This window comes from Pseudophryne corroboree (genome assembly GCF_028390025.1).
Source record: "Pseudophryne corroboree isolate aPseCor3 chromosome 3 unlocalized genomic scaffold, aPseCor3.hap2 SUPER_3_unloc_25, whole genome shotgun sequence".
Taxonomy (NCBI): Eukaryota; Metazoa; Chordata; class Amphibia; order Anura; family Myobatrachidae; genus Pseudophryne; species Pseudophryne corroboree.
The window spans coordinates 1,492,768-1,513,341 of NW_026967514.1; the positions used below are offsets into that span (position 1 = coordinate 1,492,768).

A 20,574-nucleotide genomic window follows, 5' to 3' on the forward strand; every position below is an offset into this window, starting at 1 on the left:
CGGAGCCCGTCTATTCCCCATGGTCCTTACGGAGTTCCCAGCATCCACTACGGACTACGAGAAATAGAATTACCGGTGAGTAAATTCTTATTATTGTGGTGCCAGTGGCTACGGACTCCTCAATTACTTCAAAGTCTTTGGATGTCATAAGGGCTGTGAAGATTTATGTGAAGAGAATGTCTCGTCACAGAAAGTCGGACTCTCTGTTTGTCCTATATGATCCCAAGAAGATTGGGTGTCCTGCTTCTAAGCAGACGATTTCTCGCTGGATCAGGTTCACTATCCAGCACGCTTATTCTACGGCAGGACTGCCGTGTCCAAAATCTGTTAAGGCCCACTCTATTCGTAAGGTGGGGTCTTCCTGGGCGGCTGCCCGGGGTGTCTCTGCAGTGCAACTTTGCCGAGCAGCAACTTGGTCAGGGTCGAACATGTTTGCAAAGTTTTACAAGTTCGATACTTTGGCCGCTGATGATCTGAAGTTCAGTCAATCAGTTCTGCAGGAGTCTCCGCACTCTCCCTCCCGTTCTGGGAGCTTTTGGTACATAATGTGGACCCCAGCATCCTCTGGGATGTAAGAGAAAATAGGATTTTGGTACCTACCAGTAAATCCTTTTATCGTAGTCCGTAGAGGATGCTGGGCGTCCGCCCTCCCAGTGCTTCGTTTTCCTGCAAATGTTATTTGGTTCAGTACAACTTCATTTTAGTTGAGTACTGCATTGTTACTTGGTAAGTAATGTTTCAGCTGTTGCTGAGTAGTTCAAGCTAGTTGACTTGTCGTGCCTTGTATGTGTGAGCTGGTATGAAGCTCACCACTATCTGTGTAATATCCTTCTCTCGAAGTATGTCGTCTCCTTGGGAACAGTTTCTACACTGAGTCTGGTAGGATGGGCATAGAGGGAGGAGCCAGCCCACACTCTCAAACTCTTAAAGTGCCAATGGCTCATGGTGGACCCGTCTATACCCCATGGTACTAATGTGGACCCCAGCATCCTCTATGGACTACGAGAAAAGGATCTACCGGTAGGTACCAACATTTGTATACAGAGGCCTCTCCTGCCAACTGATTACCTCCTCCCACTCCTACCTACAAGATTTCTCACGTGCTGCTCTCTTTCTCTGGAATTCTCTACCTCTCCCCATCCGACTCTCCACCTCTCTACAAAACTTCAATTGGGCTCTCAAAACCCACTTCTTCACCAACCCCAGCCAACTGTCCCCCAAACCCTCTTGTCCACGCTCACAGTCTACCCCTTCTATGTCACCATGGTCTGTTAGCCCTTCACCTTTTAGATTGTAAGCTCACAAGAGCAGGGCCTTCTCCATCATGTGCCTTGCCTTCTCTTACTTACACTATCTTATACTCCATACTCCCTTTGATGGCACCTAACCCCGGGATTTCTGTATATACCTTGTATTTGTCCTATATTGTCTCACACTGTAAGTGGGTTTTTTTTTTTGCTCATTTGTTTATGTACTGTGTAAGGGGCGCTGCGGATCCCTTATGGCACCATATAAATAAAGGATACTACTAAATTGTTTTTTTTTAACAGATACAATTCACCATTATTGTTTCTTATAAATAATTTATATACATTTATTGTTGAAACATTAGTGTCCAAGATTTACAGTATGATCGTATCATTACAATGACATGACTGGGGAGGTGAGGGGATCTGGGAGTATCACTGTGACATCACTTATATCTATAGTAATGATACAGGGACATGACTGGGGAGGTGAAGGGATCTGGGAGCATCACAGTGACATCACTTATATCTATAGTAATAATACAGGGACATGACTGGGGAGGTGAGGGGATCTGGGAATGTCACAGTGACATCACTTATATCTATAGTAATAATACAGGGACATGACTGGGGAGGTGAGGGGGATCTGGGAATGTCACAGTGACATCACTTATATCTATAGTAATAATACAGGGACATGACTGGGGAGGTGAGGGGGATCTGGGAATGTCACAGTGACATCACTTATATCTATAGTAATAATACAGGGACATGACTGGGGAGGTGAGGGGATCTGGGAATGTCACAGTGACATCACTTTTATCTTCAGTATTAAAACAGGAACATAACTGGGGAGGTGACTGCTGGGAATGGGGCATTATACAGTAACACCGGGGGATGTGTCTGGGTGGTGACTGGAGAGGTGACTGCTGGGAATGGGACATTATACAGTAACACTGGGGGATGTGTCTGGGTGATGACTGGAAAGGTAACTGCTGGGAATGGAACATTATACAGTAACATCAGGGGACGTGTCTGGGTGATGACTGGAGAGGTGACTGCTGGGAAAGGGGCATTATACAGTAACACCAGGGGACGTGTCCGGGTGATGACTGGAGAGGTGACTGCTGGGTATTGGACATTATACAGTAACACCAGGGAACGTGTCTGGGTGATGACTGTATCATTGTGTGTGTGTCAGGTTCCTATAAGGTGTCAGGATGTCACTGTCTATGTCTCCATGCAGGAGGGGGAGTATAGAGAGGAGCACAGTGGTCTGTACAAGGACGTGATGATGGAGAATCACCGGCCCCCTCACATCACTGGGTAAGAGGAGACTGTCATGTATTGTACAGGGGAGAGCAGGTATGGGGACCCCTATATACACACATCACCTGATAATCACATATATACACTGTACTCAGTCACTGTGTGTCTCCTACAGATGGGCCCAGTAACAGAGATAACCCAGAGAGATGCCCCCGTCCTCTGTATTCCCAGGATTGTACAGAGGAGAGTCACAGGACCCCACAGGAGGATCAGGTAGGTTTGATTTAAGTTCTCACCCATATACCAAAGTGACCATCACTATGTGATCTGTAGAGGAGCTGTGTGTCTTATACACTGATATTATACTGTTTCACCTCAGTTTAATCTGACTGTATGCAAATGTCATTATAGTGTTTTGTTTTGTTTTGTTGTTAGATAGAACGTCTGTCTGATATTAAAACAGAAGATATAGAGGGAGAAGAAGAGACGTATGTGACTGATATAAAGGCAGAAGATATAGAGGGAGAAGAAGAGACGTATGTGACTGATATAAAGGCAGAAGATATAGAGGGAGAAGAAGCGACGTATGTGACTGATATAAAGACAGAAGATATAGAGGGAGAAGAAGAGACGTATGTGACTGATATAAATGCAGAAGATATAGAGAGAGAAGAAGAGACGTATGTGACTGATATAAAGGCAGAAGATATAGTGGGAGAAGAAGAGACGTATGTGACTGATATGAAGGCAGAAGATACAGAGGGAGAAGAAGAGACGTATGTGACTGTTATAAAGGCAGAAGATATAGAGGGAGAAGAAGAGACGTATGTGACTGATATAAAGGCAGAAGATACAGAGGGAGAAGAAGAGACATATGTGACTGATATAAAGGCAGAAGATATAGAGGGAGAAGAAGAGACGTATGTGACTGCTATGAAGGCAGAAGATCTAGAGGGAGAAGATGAGACGTATGTGAGGGGTAATCAGCAGTGTAAGGAGGAGGAGATCCCTACAGATATCAGCACAGGTGAGTAATAAACACTTATTACAGAATAGAGTCACATATTCTCCTTCAGTCACTACAGCAATCTGTTATACTACACCCTCCTTTGTCAGTACAAACTAATGAGCAATATGTATTTTCCCAGTGTGGCGTTAGGAGCCATCACCTCTATAATACTCCTGCTCTCCCCCTCACATCATGTCACTGTGTGTTACCAGCCCAGAGATCTGACCAGTCTCCTCCCCACACTCTCTGGTGTATCTCATAGATCAGGAGACATCAGCCCCTATTATACTCCTGCTCTCCCCCTCACATCATGTCACTGTGTGTTACCAGCCCAGAGATCTGACCAGTCTCCCCCCCCACACTCTCTGGTATATCTCATACATCAGGAGACATTAGCGCCTATTATACTCCTGCTCTCCTCCTCACATCATGTCACTGTGTGTTACCAGCCCAGAGATCTGACCAGTATCCTCCCCACACTCTCTGGTGTATCTCATACATCAGGAGCCATCAGCCCCTATTATACTCCTGCTCTCCCCCTCACATCATGTCACTGTGTGTTACCAGCCCAGAGATCTGACCAGTCTCCTCCTCACACTCTCTGGTGTATCATACATCAGGAGCCATCAGCCCCTATTATACTCCTGCTCTCCCCTCACATCATGTCACTGTGTGTGTTACCAGCCCAGAGATCTGACCAGTCTCCTCCCCACACTCTCTGATATATCTCATACACCAGGAGCCATCAGCCCCTATTATACTCCTGCTCTCCTACTCACATCATGTCACTGTGTGTTACCAGCCCAGAGATCTGACATGTCTCCTCCCCACACTCTCTGGTGTATCTCATACATCAGGAACCATCAGCCCCTATTATACTCCTGCTCTCCCCTCACATCATGTCACTGTGTGTTACCAGCCCAGAGATCTGACCAGTCTCCTCCCCACACTCTCTGGTGTATCTCATACATCAGGAGCCATCAGACCCTATTTCTCTAGCATCTAAAAGGGATATTGGGAACACATTAGTACGATGGGTATAGACTGGGTCCAAAGGAGCCAGTGCACTTTAAATTTCTTCAACTGGTTGTGCTGGCTCTGCTAGGGGAGTCCCCCGGTTCATGTTGCGGCTGTCACATGGGTGAGGCATACGGGTCCCTCCTGGGTGGACCAGCTATAGCCCCTGTGTAAAACTGGCCAGCGATGGGCTGAACTAAGCATTCATATAAGGTTACAGCATGTTTTGGAGACGTGGCCAGTATAAATATATTCAGTAGCTCCGGCGCCATTACGTTCAATTAGACCGAAAGTAACCTCACCGCTGACCGCAAAGTTCCCACCATTGGCTACAATGGAGCGCATAGGCGCTACATTGTATCTCTGCCGTGTGCTGCCTGACAGACACTACAGGAGCACACAGCCAATCAGGAGAGTGCCACGACGTGGCGCTCCCTGATTGGCTGAAGGGACCCTCTTTGACAGGAGTCAGGGGGGGTCCTGGCAGTCAGGGAAAGGGGTCCCATGTGTAAACATGGGACCCCTTTCAGTGCGTGGTCGGGTTTCCGTTTTATTATTTTGCCAAGTACGTGGATTATACAAAGGTCTGATTCTACACTGGATTATGTGAGTATAATTTTATTCACAGGTACCCCAAGGATTCTACATGGAGAAGAGGACAGAGCCTCGTGTGAACATAGGTAAGTATGTATGTATGTTGGTGTGCATGTATGTAATAAACTTATACTTTCACGGTGTGTGTGTCCTGTTTTTTGGGGGGTATTTTTTTAGTAGTAGTACTACAGGTACCAGCGGGCCCGGTTTTCCACCGCATGCTGGTACTTGTGGTTCTCCAAGTACCAGCTTGCAGGGGAGGCTTGCTGGGACTTGTAGTACTGCTACTAAAAACAATATTAAAATTTTTTCAAAAGGCTATCAGCCCCCCATCCGCCGCCCTTGGATGGGGGGGACAGCCTCGGGCTTCACCCCTGGCCCTTGGGTGGCTGGAGGGGGGGGGGGCCTTGATTTAAGGGGTTCCCACTCCTCCAGGGTACCCTGGCCAGGGGTGACTAGTTGGGTATGTAATGCCAGGGCCGCAGGGACCAGTATAAAAGTGTCCCCCGGCTGTGGCATTATGTAACTGTGTACAGTTCTGGGCACCGTACTACAAAAAGGATATCCTGGAGCTTGAAAAGGTACAAAGGAGGGCGACCAAACTAATTAAGGGCATGGAGACGATGGAATACAGGGAAAGGCTTGAAAGACTAGGCATGTTTACATTGGAAAAGCGGAGACTAAGAGGGGATATGATCAACATCTACAAATATATAAGGGGACAATACTCAGAGCTTGCGCGGGACCTGTTTTTGGTTAGATCAACACAGAGGACTCGTGGACACTCGCTCAGGTTAGAGGAGAGGAGATTCCGCACAATACGGCGTAAAGGCTTTTTCACGGTAAGGACAATACGTGTTTGGAATTCCCTGCCCGAGGGAGTTGTAATGGCGGAATCTGTCAACACCTTTAAGAATGGGTTAGATAAATTCCTATTGGATAAGGATATCCAGGGGTATGGTGCATAGTCATGCATTATAGTTACTATTTAGTCAAATCATCATGCAGAGGACACCACAAATAGGTTGAACTCGATGGACAATTGTCTTTTTTCAACCTCAGATACTATGTTACTATGTTACCTGGCTAGTGGAGCCCGGTGCTGGTTTCAAAAATACGGGAGACCCCTACGCTTTTTGTCCCCCGTATTTTTGGAACCAGGACCAGGCGCAGAGCCCGGTGCTGGTTGATTAAATATGGGGGAACCCCTGTCATTTTTTACCCCATATTTTTTCAACCAGGACCGGCTCAAAGAGCCCCAGGCTGGTTATGCTTAGGAGGGGGGACCCCACGCAATTTTTTTTCCAGCTTTTACACTAAACAGACCCTTTCCCATAGATAACCATGCACAGATCTCACTGATCCGTGCATGGTTATCCAAACTCGACTGGAAAAAGCAGGTCTATTTTTTTGCTGCTTTTTTTAACGAATCGAAAAAAAATAGACCCGCACTTGAGCACTCATAAACTAACACCCAAATACGAATGAATAGTGAATGCCCGTATTGTATGAAATAACAGCCGTGTTTGACCGATGGTCTATTCATTCGTATTTCGGAACTTTGCAAATCAAACCATTACGAATAGACCAAACACTGCCGAGATTGGTGCTTAGTGAATTCCCGGATTGGGACTTAGAAAAAAAAAAAAAAAACAAATCGGACAAACTCGAATTCTTAGTAAATATTGGCCCATGTCTTCCTGAAGGGTGTCATGTGCTGAAATCAGATCTTTGTGAGACACAACAATCTCTTTCATCTTAGTCTGTACGAGTGCCAATCTCACTGATATCGGACCTCATAGCTTGAATATTGCAGTTAAGTTCTGAGGTTATTTCAGTCCTTAAATGTAGATAACATAGACTGTATAGAGCGAAGAGTAAGAGGACCATCTAGAGTAGGGGTGGGCAACATGCGGCCCACGGACCGATCCTGCCTGGCCCGCTGTGCCCCATCAGAGTGCAATGACAAGCGGCCCGACAGGCTGAGCCGCTTGTCATTGCACTACACTGCTCCCAGACGCGGCGCCGCTGAGGAAATTAAGGTCACGTCACAGGGTCAGCTGACCGGGTTTTCCTCTGTTATGCGCTGGGTGGCATGGGGGGCGGGCAGTGAACAGGAGCGGTGGCCAGTGATTAGGAGCGGCAGCCAGCGAGCAGGAGCGGGCAGAGGCCACAGCAGCATTGACTCCGGCCAGCAGCAGCAGCGCGGATCATCGGACAGCGGGGATCGTCTGCCAGTGTGAAAAACAGGTAAACCCCCTGTCCAGCCAGCCACTGAAACGGATCAGTGCTTAAGCTGACATATAGGTTCAGGGGAGGGGAGTTAAAAACTGCAATATAGGTTTAGGGGAGGGGGGCAGGGACTGCTATATAGGTTTTGGGGAGGGGGGAAAAGGGGGGTAGGGACTGCTACGGGGCGGAACTACCGCCAGTGCCTTACATTGGGGCCCGCCACTGTCCAGGGGCCCAAAGCATGTAATGAGTCATATCGCCCGCCGAGGAGAGGAGAAGAGTGCAGCGGAACGGGGGAGGAGGAGGGAGGTGGAGGAGGGAGCAGCAGCAGTGCTGTGTAATTGGTAGAGGCGCTGCTGCTGCTGTCCCTCTGCTTCACCATAGGCTGCCCTCTGCCGCTGTGAATGCTGGGAAGCGCATCCCAGCATTCACAGCGGCGGAGAACAGCCTATGGTGAAGCAGAGGGACAGCAGCAGCAGCGCCTCCACCAATTACGCAGCGCTGCTGCGGCTCCCTCCTCCACCTCCCTCCTCCTCGTTCTCCCCTGCCTGGGATCTCTGCAGAAGCTGCACTGAAGAGCCTGAGCCAGCGGAGACAGTAAATATAATTCTCTTTATTTCTTTTCTGTCTGCCGTAATGTGTAAAAAGGGGGACTGTCTGCGTTATTGTGTAAAAAGGCACGCTATCTGCCGTAATGTGTAAAAAGGGGAACGAGGTCTGCCGTAATGTGTAAAAAGGCTGTCTGCCATAATGTGTAAAAAAGGGCATGCTGTCTGCTGTAATGTGTAAAAAGGGACTCTTTTTGTGTATTTTGTGTGTGGCCCTCGAATATTCGCTGGAAATGTTAAGCGGCCCCCCAGCTGAAATAATTGCCCATCTCTGATCTAGAGTGTCTTAAGACATCTTCAGCCATTACAGCTGGGTTGTGCAAGAAGAAGCAGATGATGATGTAGTGGTCTCAGAAAGACCACCTGAATTCGAGGTACCAAAGAGATGGATAGGTGGGGCCGATTTGGTACCTTTTAACCTTTTTTAAAGGCATGGTAAGCCGGCTACAAAGAGACTGACCTCTCAGAGATGGGAAAATACAAACGATCTATAAATAAAAGGAACAGTAGTACGCTGTCAGGAGGTTACATCAAGATGACTCAGTTCAAAATGACATTCTTAGTCGGGGTGACGGGGGTATCCGAGCCAAAGTTTCACGTAAACATGATGTAATGCAACTCAAATAACACAGTAATGACTGAGAAATTCCACTAGAGGTCAGCGTGATCACAGACGTGAAGTACTCAGCACAGAGAGACACAAATGGCAAAATATATTCAGTGAATAAATCCACAAAATAATATACTGGGAGGTTGTAATCAGAGTGTAAGGAGCTGTACTCAGACGATACTTGATACTGGGCTCTGCATGTAGACTGAGAGGAAGCAGATTATAGTGGTTCCATATAAATAGAAGGTAGTTTCACCACCAGGCAACTGCTTCAATTTAGTGTAGTGACCCCAGTCTAGCCGCCAGGACACTCAGCTTATATCAATTTTAAACCTCATTGAAGGCAAAGCATGCGATGGCCGGGCACCAGGATCCAAAATGGCAGCCATCTCACTTCCTAATATCACCGCTGGGCTCCGGTGACTGTGGGCAGCCCGTTCTGTCCCCAGCAGTTGCGAGAGAGCATTTGCTCCAAGTCAGGTGTCCGGAGCGTGCAGGAAAGACTGAGCGCACTTAGCCCCAGAATTTGAACAGTGTCCAAAGAGAGCAGAGCGCGCGGCTTTAGGGCAGTAGGAGTTGGGGAATTAATAGATTGGGTCTTGGTGCAAGCGGCAGCTGAGAGCTATCAGGTGGGGTAGATAAGAAGCCACTTAGTGAGTCGAGCTCCAGAAAGTACGTCTGGATGGACCACGCTCCCTCTTATGTATTATTTTATATACTAACAGGGGTGACAGGTGTGGTACATCCCTGCAAAGGCAGATCCAATCTCTTTCTCATCAGACTCTGCTGTCTTCCCTGCACTCTCACTCAGATGTTCACTGCTGCCAGTAGCACACGTATGAGAAGCAGAAGTATGGCGGCAGCAGTATAGATTCTGATATGTAATTCTCTGTATCATACACACATCATCCTTATTACTATTGAGGATTTAGAGGTAAGGCACTGATGATGGGGATGTAAAACTGGATTATAACCTAGCAGATGATGATGATTACAGTGTATTATATGGTGTATTGCATGTAAAATACCTTGTTCCACACCTACTCTGCTGTAGCAATATACCTTATATAAGGGTGAGTAACACATGTACAGGCTTACCAGCGTATGAGCACACACATAAAGGAATGCTACCTTACCAATGCTTCCAGGAGTAACGTTAGGAGACATTTCTCTGATCCATCAGCTCATATGACTGATGTTATTGTTCATCTAGAATCTCCAATTCATACGATATGTTCCCCATCCATTGTTTTACATTGGTGCTGACATAGGACTTGGCGAGTGACTACATCTCCATTTATACTTCATGGTTAGTTACCAGTACAAGAGAGAGATATATCTAAGTCTTATTATAATATTACATTTGTTATTGTGAGTGTTCTCAGGAGGGTGGACACAATGATAGTCTGAGACACAATATTATAAAGCCTTCATTAAAAGTTATGTTTTATTATATACACACATTTACAATTAAGTGTCCCAGAGAGTCGTCTTCTTCTATTGTTTACAAGATTAATATTGTTACAGAAAATGTCACATTTCCATAATGTATTTTATTTCCAGCAGATGGACCCACAAGCAGGAATATCTCAGAAGGACATCTAATGTTATCCCCGGATTGTGACATAAAAGATAATGACAGTAGACAGGATTCTCCAGGAGATAATCCCATTACCCCAATTATACATCCAGCTCTATCAGCTGGTACCTCTGATCCTGGGAAATGTTCTCCTGATCACTCTGATATTGGTGCATCTGTTACAGCTCTGACAATAGATACAGTGTTTCTCTGTTTTATAGATGCCAAATGTTTTACACAGAACACAAAGCTTATTACCCATCAGACAGGTAGGGCAGGGGAGAGGCCATTTCCATGTTCTGAGTGTGGAAAATGTTTTACCTGGAAATCACAACTTGTTGCACATCAGCGAAGTCACACAGGTGAGAAGTCATTTCCATGTCCTGAGTGTGGGAAATGTTTTGCACACAAATCAGGTCTTGTTATACATTACAGAAGTCACACAGGTGAGAAGCCATTTTCTTGCTCTAAGTGCGAGAAATGTTTTATCCAGAAATCAAAACTTGTTACACATCAAAGAAGTCACACAGGTGAGAAGCCATTTCCATGTTCTGAGTGTGGGAAATGTTTTGCACGCAAATCAGATCTTGTTATGCATCACAGAAGTCACACAGGTGAGAAGCCATTTTCTTGCTCTGAGTGCGGGAAATGTTTTATCCGGAAATCACAACTTGTTATACATCAGAGAAGTCACACAGGTGAGAGGCCATTTCCATGTTCTGAGTGTGGGAAATATTTTGCACACAAATCAGATCTTGTTATACATAAGAGAAGTCACACAGGTGAGAAGCCATTTTCTTGCTCTGAATGCGGGAAATGTTTTGCACAGAAATCACAACTTGCTAGACATCACAGAAGTCACACAGGTGAGAGGCCATTTTCTTGCTCTGAGTGCGGGAAAACCTTTGCCCACAAATCACATCTTGTTACACATCAGCGAAGTCACACAAGTGAGAAGCCACTTCCATGGTCTGAGAAATAAATCCGCTCTTGTTGCACGCAATGGACATCACTCAGGTGAGGAACCATTTTAGTCTTCTGGAGTATACTAATTGCCATGCATTGTTCTTTAAGGTTCTTATCCTATCTCCAATGCTTTTTGCAATATACATGCTACCACTGGGTGAAATAATCAGATGTCATGCCCTCATCTACTACTGCTATGCAGATGACCTGTCTCTTGCTTCGGGTACTGAGAACCCAGTACCAATCCTAAATGGTTGTGTAGCTGAGATCCAGGTGTGGGTGATGCCAGTTGGCTGTGACTGAGTCCTGGTGAAACAGGTCCATATGGTAGAAGCTCACCAACAAAGGGCAGGGCTACAGCTCTGCTTTGTTACCAACCAGACTTACACTTGTGGGTTCCGAGTTACAAAATGCTGATCCTGTGCAGAATCTTGGTGTCCTGGATGGTGGAGTGACACTTAGACATCAGGTATCAGCCACAATCAGATCCTCATCTGAGGAACATAGCCAGACTCCAGCACTTATTTCCCTCAGAAGATCTACCTACCGTCATACATGCACTTGTATCATCACGCATAGACTACTGCAATGTCCTCTACCTGGGTCTCCCAGCAATAGAATTGCACCGGTTGTAACTTGTACAGATTGCAGCAGCCAGGCTGTTACCTAACCAGCCCGTTCCTGCCACATAACACCCATTCTCTGCTCCCTTCACCGGCTGCCTGTAAGATGGTGACTCTGGGCCTAATTTAGGTTGGATTGCAGTGTGTGATCCAAAAGGAATTATTGAGAAAAAGTTGCGGACGCATGCGCAGCACCCGTCTTGAGCATGCGCCTGCATTCTCTACGTGGGGGCTGCAGACAATGCGATTACTTCTTGTTAATCAGGCAGAGGCGGTCACGGGTAGGTAGGAAAGGGTTAAAGCGCTAAAATGGTCAAATATGAGAGCAAATGGTCACATGAAAATGCACATTTATTGAGATAAAATGAACTTGAAATCGATTAAAAATTGGTAACACTGTAGAAAATAAGTACTAAATGCTGGAGGGCACAGTGAAGTGTCCAATCGTTATGTCTCTCCCAGTCCTGATAAGAATGCATAGACAATTCACACCTGTTCCAATAAAGCAGTCCCTTAATAGATATGCTCAAGGTATCCCGTTAATGTTCCATCAGGTATTATAGTTACCACCAGCGATTGTCCAAGGTGTTAAGCGGATAGGCATCCGCAGCGGCTTGTCCCTTGTTAAGCTGTGGGTGATGGAGGATCTTCAGAACGGGTCCACAAAATGAGCCAGTAGTAGGGACCTGGTCCAGGTGGAGAGTCTTCAGGAAAGGATTATAGATGGTAGATACACACAGCACCAATCGCCAACGCGTTTCGTTGCGGTCACGCAACTTTTTCAAGGTAATAGAGGTGCTGCTATCCAGGGTTTTTATACCCTTTGCAAAATGGTTGCTCATTTGCATATGTGATTGACAGTGACCAAATACTCTCATTATGTGACCAAAATGACAGACAAACAATTTAAATTGTTGAATAAATAACACATAATAAATGATGGATATAATACACTTTGTTTCTTGTATAGCTATAGTTTAATCAATTATAAGGAATCAAATCACGTATCTTCCATAATTCAGAAGGGAAAGAGGGATAATAAAAAAACCCGGAGTAAAGTGCAGAAGGATCTCCCATTAATCCTATATAAAAGGGGCTCGAAGACCTATCCATATATTACATACAGTCAATCAGCATAAATAAGGGCAGGTGGATTTCAGCACTTACTAAGGAACTGACACCTGTGAGTTTAAATCCACGTCATTAGTCTGCGGCCGGGAGTCCGAGTGGCGAGGACACATGGGCGTCCCCACTGTGCGCGTCACTGGGCTTCACGTGTGGTATGGGGGTCGCGCCCGAATGACGCGACCGTCGAGATTTACTTACATCAAGAGTGGAAGCGGCAGGGATTGGTCCGCTATCCGGCCGTCGCTATGGTGACAAGTGGGCGTGGGAGTTGCCATAGTGGCAGAGGCGGTCACGGGGTGGGGGCAATGCTCCATTTCCAGGGAGAAGATAGAGCATTGCAAGTGTGGTGCGGCGAGAAAGGGAAGCAGACAAACGGACGTGATCACGGTGGCATCACACGCAGCCATCGCAATCGAGAAGAATGCGGTAGGTATCCTGCAGGTACAGCTAAGCTGGCAGGATGCTTCACTAATTTCTAAAATGAAGCAGAAATTGTGAAGCGATCGCAATTTCTGCTTCAAGTGTGGAGGCGTCAGTCAGCATGGTAGGCGGCCTTGCACTGCGATGGGTGGCCCCCTGCAAGATAGAAAAAGGATTGCTAATTAGCAGCTTCTGCCTCCTTACTGACTTACTGTAGGCCCCTATTACACAATCTTACTGACTCTCCCAGCCCTACATGACCAGGGTCCATGTACCAGAAGCAGCTTCTGCCTCCTTACTGACTTACTGTAGGCCCCTATTACAGAATCTTACCGACTCTCCCAGCCCTACATGACCAGGGTCCATGTACCAGAAGCAGCTTCTGCCTCCTTACTGACTTACTGTAGGCATCCTATTACAGGTTGAGTATCCCATATCCAAATATTCCGAAATACGGACTTTTTTGAGTGAGAGTGAGATCGTGAAACCTTTGTTTTTTGATGGCTCAATGTACACAAACTTTGTTTAATACACAAAGTTATTACAAATATTGTATTAAATGACCTTCAGGCTGTGTGTATAAGGTGTATATGAAACATAAATGAATTGTGTGAATGTAGATACACTTTGTTTAATGCACAAAGTTATAAAAAAATATTGGCTAAAATGACCTTCAGGCTGTGTGTATAAGGTGTATATGTAACATAAACGCATTCTGTGCTTAGATTTAGGTCCCATCACCATGATATCTCATTATGGTATGCAATTATTCCAAAATACGGAAAAATCCCATATCCAAAATACCTCTGGTCCCAAGCATTTTGGATAAGGGATACTCAACCTGTACATAATCTTACCGACTCTCCCAGCCCTACATGACCAGGGTCCATGTACCAGAAGCAGCTTCTGCCTCCTTACTGACTTACTGTAGGCCCCTATTACATAATCTTACTGACTCTCCCAGCCCTACATGACCAGGGTCCATGTACCAGAAGCAGCTTCTGCCTCCTTACTGACTTACTGTAGGACCCTATTACATAATCTTACTGACTCTCCCAGCCCTACATGACCAGGGTCCATGTACCAGAAGCAGGTTCTGCCTCCTTACTGACTTACTGTAGGCCCCTATTACATAATCTTACTGACTCTCCCAGCCCTACATGACCAGGGTCCATGTACCAGAAGCAGCTTCTGCCTCCTTACTGACTTACTGTAGGCCCCTATTACATAATCTTACTGACTCTCCCAGCCCTACATGACCAGGGTCAATGTACCAGAAGCAGCTTCTGCCTCCTTACTGACTTACTGTAGGCCCCTATTACAGAATCTAACTGACTCTCCCAGCCCTACATGACCAGGGTCCATGTACCAGAAGCAGCTTCTGCCTCCTTACTGACTTACTGTAGGCCCCTATTACATAATCTTACTGACTCTCCCAGCCCTACATGACCAGGGTCCATGTACCAGAAGCAGCTTCTGCCTCCTTACTGACTTACTGTAGGCCCCTATTACAGAATCTTACTGACTCTCCCAGCCCTACATGACCAGGGTCCATGTACCAGAAGCAGCTTCTGCCTCCTTACTGACTTACTGTAGGCCCCTATTACATAATCTTACTGACTCTCCCAGCCCTACATGACTAGGGTCCATGTACCAGAAGCAGCTTCTGTCTCCTTACTGTAGGCCCCTATTACAGAATCTTACTGACTCTCCCAGCCCTACATGACCAGGGTCCATGTACCAGAAGCAGCTTCTGCCTCCTTACTGACTTACTGTAGGCCCCTATTACATAATCTTACTGACTCTCCCAGCCCTACATGACTAGGGTCCATGTACCAGAAGCAGCTTCTGTCTCCTTACTGTAGGCCCCTATTACAGAATCTTACCGACTTTCCCAGCCCTACATGACCAGGGTCCATGTACCAGAAGCAGCTTCTGCCTCCTTACTGACTTACTGTAGGCATCCTATTACATAATCTTACCGACTCTCCCAGCCCTACATGACCAGGGTCCATGTACCAGAAGCAGCTTCTGCCTCCTTACTGACTTACTGTAGGCCCCTATTACATAATCTTACTGACTCCCAGCCCTACATGACCAGGGTCCATGTACCAGAAGCAGCTTCTGCCTCCTTACTGACTTACTGTAGGCCCCTATTACATAATCTTACTGACTCCCAGCCCTACATGACCAGGGTCCATGTACCAGAAGCAGCTTCTGCCTCCTTACTGACTTACTGTAGGCCCCTATTACATAATCTTACTGACTCTCCCAGCCCTACATGACCAGGGTCCATGTACCAGAAGCAGCTTCTGCCTCCTTACTGACTTACTGTAGGCCCCTATTACAGAATCTTACTGACTCTCCCAGCCCTACATGACCAGGGTCCATGTACCAGAAGCAGCTTCTGCCTCCTTACTGCTCTGGTTACTTCCATCTGCAGATGAATGACTGTTCATAGTACCATAAATTCCCAACTAGTGCTTGGATGTCGGGAGACAGGTGGGTGGCAGTGGGGAGAGTCAGGGCGGTGGCAGTAGTGTAAAGAGACAGGGTGGTGGCAGTAGTGCGGGGAGACAGGGCGGGTGGCAGTAGTGGAAGGAGACGGCTGGGGGCAGTGGGGGGAGACAGGGTGGGTGGCAGTAGTGGGGGGAGGCAGGGTGGGTGGCAGTAGTGGGGGGAGGCAGGGTGGGTGGCAGTAGTGGGGGGAGACAGGGTGGTGGCAGTAGTGGGGGGGGGCAGGGCGGATGGCCGCAGTGCAGTACCAGGGGCTGCTGGAGACAGTAAAGAGTTGTATGGGTCCCGCACAGAACCAGTTGATAATTAGACTTAATGATGATTATGCTTCCTTATTTCTAAATAATCCCTTGTATGTGTTACTGTTATTTGCTGTGTCAGCCTTTATGTGTGTTCTGTGTAATAATCCTGAAAGTAGTGGTGCTACCGATCTCGTATCATTTGTAGTAACTTGGAAAAGATGAGATATGAGGTGCACTCTGGAAGCTTATAGGGGGTTAATCAGAAAAATGCAGATGTTACATCACACAGCCCCTGGAAAATGGTCCCGGCCCGCCCGCGTTCACCCTCAGGGATGCCGCCGAAATGTGTGTTCACGCTGCCGCTGCGCATGTGCATTTTGTCACCACCAGCAAACTGCTGCAAGCCGCTATTGCGGATGGGTCTGAATGACCCCCATAGGCTGTTGTGCAGAGTAAAGTATTTTTTAAGTTTAAAATATAAATAAAATATGTGTATTAAAGATATGAAATAAAGCAGTTTAAAAGCAAAAGATTTCTGGTGTGATTTTGGCTATGTCTGAGTTTGACAGCGCATTTGAATGATGGTATGATATTACTAGGGGAGGGTCTCTTTCTGTGTTATTATTTGTTGGTTTTAAATAAATGATGTCTGTTCAAATGTTGTTTTTTTCACTTGTAGGTGAATTAGGGTTGTTGTATTTGAAAAAAATAAATAAACTTACATGACCCTTGCCTGGAAATGTCCATGTATGAAGGTATGGGAGATACCTGCTGCAGTCCCTTCTACTTACATTTGGGAGGTACGGTTGTTTTGAGGGAATTAGTAGCAAATATTAAATGATACATTGGCTCCATAACGTCTCGCTGACCCTCTGATTTTAACAAACATGTTACACAAAATGACTTTTGCATTAACAACCATTAATTAAACGACATTTTTTTTTACAAAAAACCTATATATAAAAAAAATAGAAGAAAATCACCAATTCTGGTCTGGACTCATTGACTCTATCACGAGAACGAGAGCCTTTTTAGCAGATAAAGTGCAGATTTCTGAACAGTGCTTTTAGAAGGAACTGATCAGAAGTCCAGGACAATGAGGTCAAGAAACCAACGCTGTGGTACTAATGACATATTTACATATTCATCACAGATAACGAAATACATACCAACACGTTCAACAAACCAGTGGACGTCGATAGCTTCATACTAACCTCCAGCTGCCACCACCCAAACTGGTTGAACAGTACCCCAGTAGGCCAATTCAAAAGACTCAGGAGGAACTGCTCCCGAGTCAGCGATTATAAGACACAAGGACAAGAACTAAGTTTAAAATTTAGAGAGAAACAGTATGATACAGAAAAGGTACAGACGGCATATACCATGGTTAAGGGAAATGATAGGCCTCCCCTCCTACAATACAAAAAGACCAGAACAGAAAACAGACAAAGAAGAGATCCTTTTCATAACACAATACACAAAACAAGCAAATCAGATTAAAAAGATCATAAACAAACACTGGCCGATACTTCAAGATGACAAACTAGCAGATATCATACCTCCAAAACCAAAAGTAGTGTTCCTGAAAGCACCAGACATTAAGAAGAAGCTGGTACACAGCCACATACCACCAAAACAAACTACTATAGATGGAACACATAAAAAGAGGGCTTCTACCACTGTGGGACCTGCATGGGCTGCAAGACAACAAAAGCTAGAAGCGCCACACCTACCCAAACAGTAATGTCTGTTTCTCATTCCACAAAATGTAAAATACCGGACAACTTACCATGCCACAGCAAGGGCATCATATATATGTTAGAATGTCCCTGCCCGCAACAATACATAGTAAGGACTCTACGGCCACTCAAAATGAGAATAAACGAACACATATACGGAATATAAAAAAAAGGTTCAGAAGAACATCCACTCTCCTTACATTACAAAGAACATCATGAATCAGATCTCACACTACTCAAGTTCACAGGGCTGAAGGAGATTAAGAAAAACTGGAGAGGACTACATACACACCATCAACAGGGAGGAACTGCGTATGATAATCCACATGGTGACCCGAACACCCAAAGGCCTCAACCAGGACAATGAAGTACGATCCATAATTTGTATATGAAGATAATATCTTTACATCCTGGGTTCAAACACTCTCTCTAAGCCCACTAGTATCCAAGTAACTATATATATAACACCCAGGTAACACCTTTCTGATAGGAATAATACATTTATACAGAATACAGGCACAAAATTAGACTATTCAATTCACACTTATTGAAAAAACAATATAGTGGTATATGCAATTGCGGTTGAATTTGACTGTTTTGGGATTTGACACAATTCGACAGTGGAATCCCGGCCACCGGGACCCGAATTCGATATATTCAATAAAAAACGGATTCGACAGTCCCGCTGTCGAAAAACAAACCAATTGACGATAGTGTGCGTCCTGGATTCGACTTCATGGACGGCACAAAAGTGTTCAAAAAACCCTGAAAAAAATTGCGTGGGATCCCCCTCCTAAGCATAACCAGCCTCGGGCTCTTTGAGCCGGTCCTGGTTGTAAAAATGCGGGGGGGGGGGAATGACAGGGGATCCCCCGTATTTTAACAACCAGCACCTGGCTCTGCCTCCGGTCCTGGTGCCAACAATATGGGGGACAAAGCACGTAGGGGTCCCCCGTATTTTTAACACCAGCACCGGGCTCCACTAGCTGGAGAGATAATGCCACAGCCGGGGGACACTTTTATATCGGTCTCTGTGGCCCTGGTATTAAATCACTAACTTGTCACCCCTGGCCGGGGTACCCCGGAGGAGTAGGGACCCCTTAAATCAAGGGGTCTCCCCCCTCCAGCCACCCAAAGGCCAGGGGTGAAGCCCGAGGCTGCCCCCCCCCCATCGAAGGGCGGCGGATGGGAGGCTGATAGCCAAGTGTCAAAAAATAGAATATTGTTTCTCTGACGTCCTAAGTGGATGCTGGGACTCCGTAAGGACCATGGGGATTAGCGGCTCCGCAGGAGACTGGGCACAACTAAAGAAAGCTTTAGGACTACCTGGTGTGCACTGACTCCTCCCACTAAGACCCTCCTCCAGACCTCAGTTAGATTCTTGTGCCCGGCTGAGCTGGATGCACACTAGGGGCTCTCCTGAGCTCCTAGAAAGAAAGTATATTTTAGGTTTTTTATTTTACAGTGAGATCTGCTGGCAACAGACTCACTGCAGCGAGGGACTAAGGGGAGAAGAAGCGAACCTACCTAACTGGTGGTAGCTTAGGCTTCTGGACACCATTAGCTCCAGAGGGATCGACCGCATGGAACCGGCCATTGATGTTCGGTCCCGGAGCCGCGCCGCCGGCCCCCTTACAGAGCCAGAAGCAAGAAGTGTTCTGGAAAATTGGCGGCAGAAGACTTCAGTCTTCACCAAGGTAGCGCACAGCACTGCAGCTGTGCGCCATTGCTCCTCATGCACACTTCACACTCCGGTCACTGATGGGTGCAGGGCGCTGGGGGGGGGCGCCCTGAGCAGCAATATAAACACCTTGCCTGGCAAAATCATCACAATATATAGCCCCAGAGGCTATATATGTGATAAATACCCCTGCCAGAATCCATAAAAAAGCGGGAGAAAAGTCTGCAAAAAAGGGGCGGAGCTATCTCCCTCAGCACACTGGCGCCATTTTCTCTTCACAGTGCAGCTGGAAGACAGCTCCCCAGGCTCTCCCCTGTAGTTTTCAGGCTCAAAGGGTTAAAAAGAGAGGGGGGGGGCACTAAATTTAGGCGCAATATTGTTTATACAAGCAGCTATTGGGGGAAAAATCACTCAGTTATAGTGTTAATCCCAAAATTATATAGCGCTCTGGTGTGTGCTGGCATACTCTCTCTCTGTCTCCCCAAAGGGCTTTGTGGGGTCCTGTCCTCAGTCAGAGCATTCCCTGTGTGTGTGCTGTGTGTCGGTACGGCTGTGTCGACATGTGGGATGAGGAAGGTTACGTGGAGGTGGAGCAGAGGCCGATAAATGGGATGTCGCCCCCTGACACCAGACTACAGGCATTAGACACCGAGGGGCGATAGCGCAGGGAGGATAATAAACCAACCTCATCCCAAGTGTTATCTCACGCACCTCAACAAGAGAGTCGTCATGTGAATGAGGTAGCATCAAGAACCAGACGCTTGTAGATCTTCTTTTGATCCTCCTCCATCAGTCACATTTCCGCCATGATGTAATTATTGCCAAATGATTCCTCCGAGTCCGGGGGCCTATTAAGAACCTCCTCAGTGAGAGTAAAAAACTGTTGTGAGCTGGGCGGGGCAGAAGTGGGTTTCCGGATGACCTCCGCTGTTTCGGGGGTCATGGCTGTGGGGTTGGGTCGTCCACTTCAGTTGCCTCGCTCATGGAAGGCTTCACTTCCAGCTCCGGTGTAATATCCTGCAATATAAAACAAAAATTAACTCCATGTAAAAATGTGTGTGTACAATACAATACAAATGTGTGTGTACTTACC

General features: G+C 46.4%; 1 protein-coding gene across 1 annotated transcript in view; it reads left to right on the forward strand.

Annotated features, from left to right (window-relative positions):
- Positions 1 to 12,705, forward strand: part of LOC134983807 (oocyte zinc finger protein XlCOF6.1-like) — a 52,425-nt gene extending 39,720 nt beyond the window's left edge. Inside the window, exons 2-5 of the mRNA XM_063949436.1 lie at positions 2,494 to 2,573; positions 2,692 to 2,789; positions 2,952 to 3,543; positions 10,153 to 12,705. Coding sequence (XP_063805506.1) covers positions 3,258 to 3,543; positions 10,153 to 11,147 — 1,281 coding nt within the window. The 5' untranslated portion in view covers positions 2,494 to 2,573; positions 2,692 to 2,789; positions 2,952 to 3,257 and the 3' untranslated portion in view covers positions 11,148 to 12,705. The remainder of the gene's footprint in view (positions 1 to 2,493; positions 2,574 to 2,691; positions 2,790 to 2,951; positions 3,544 to 10,152) is intronic.
- The last annotated feature ends 7,869 nt before the right edge of the window (positions 12,706 to 20,574 follow it).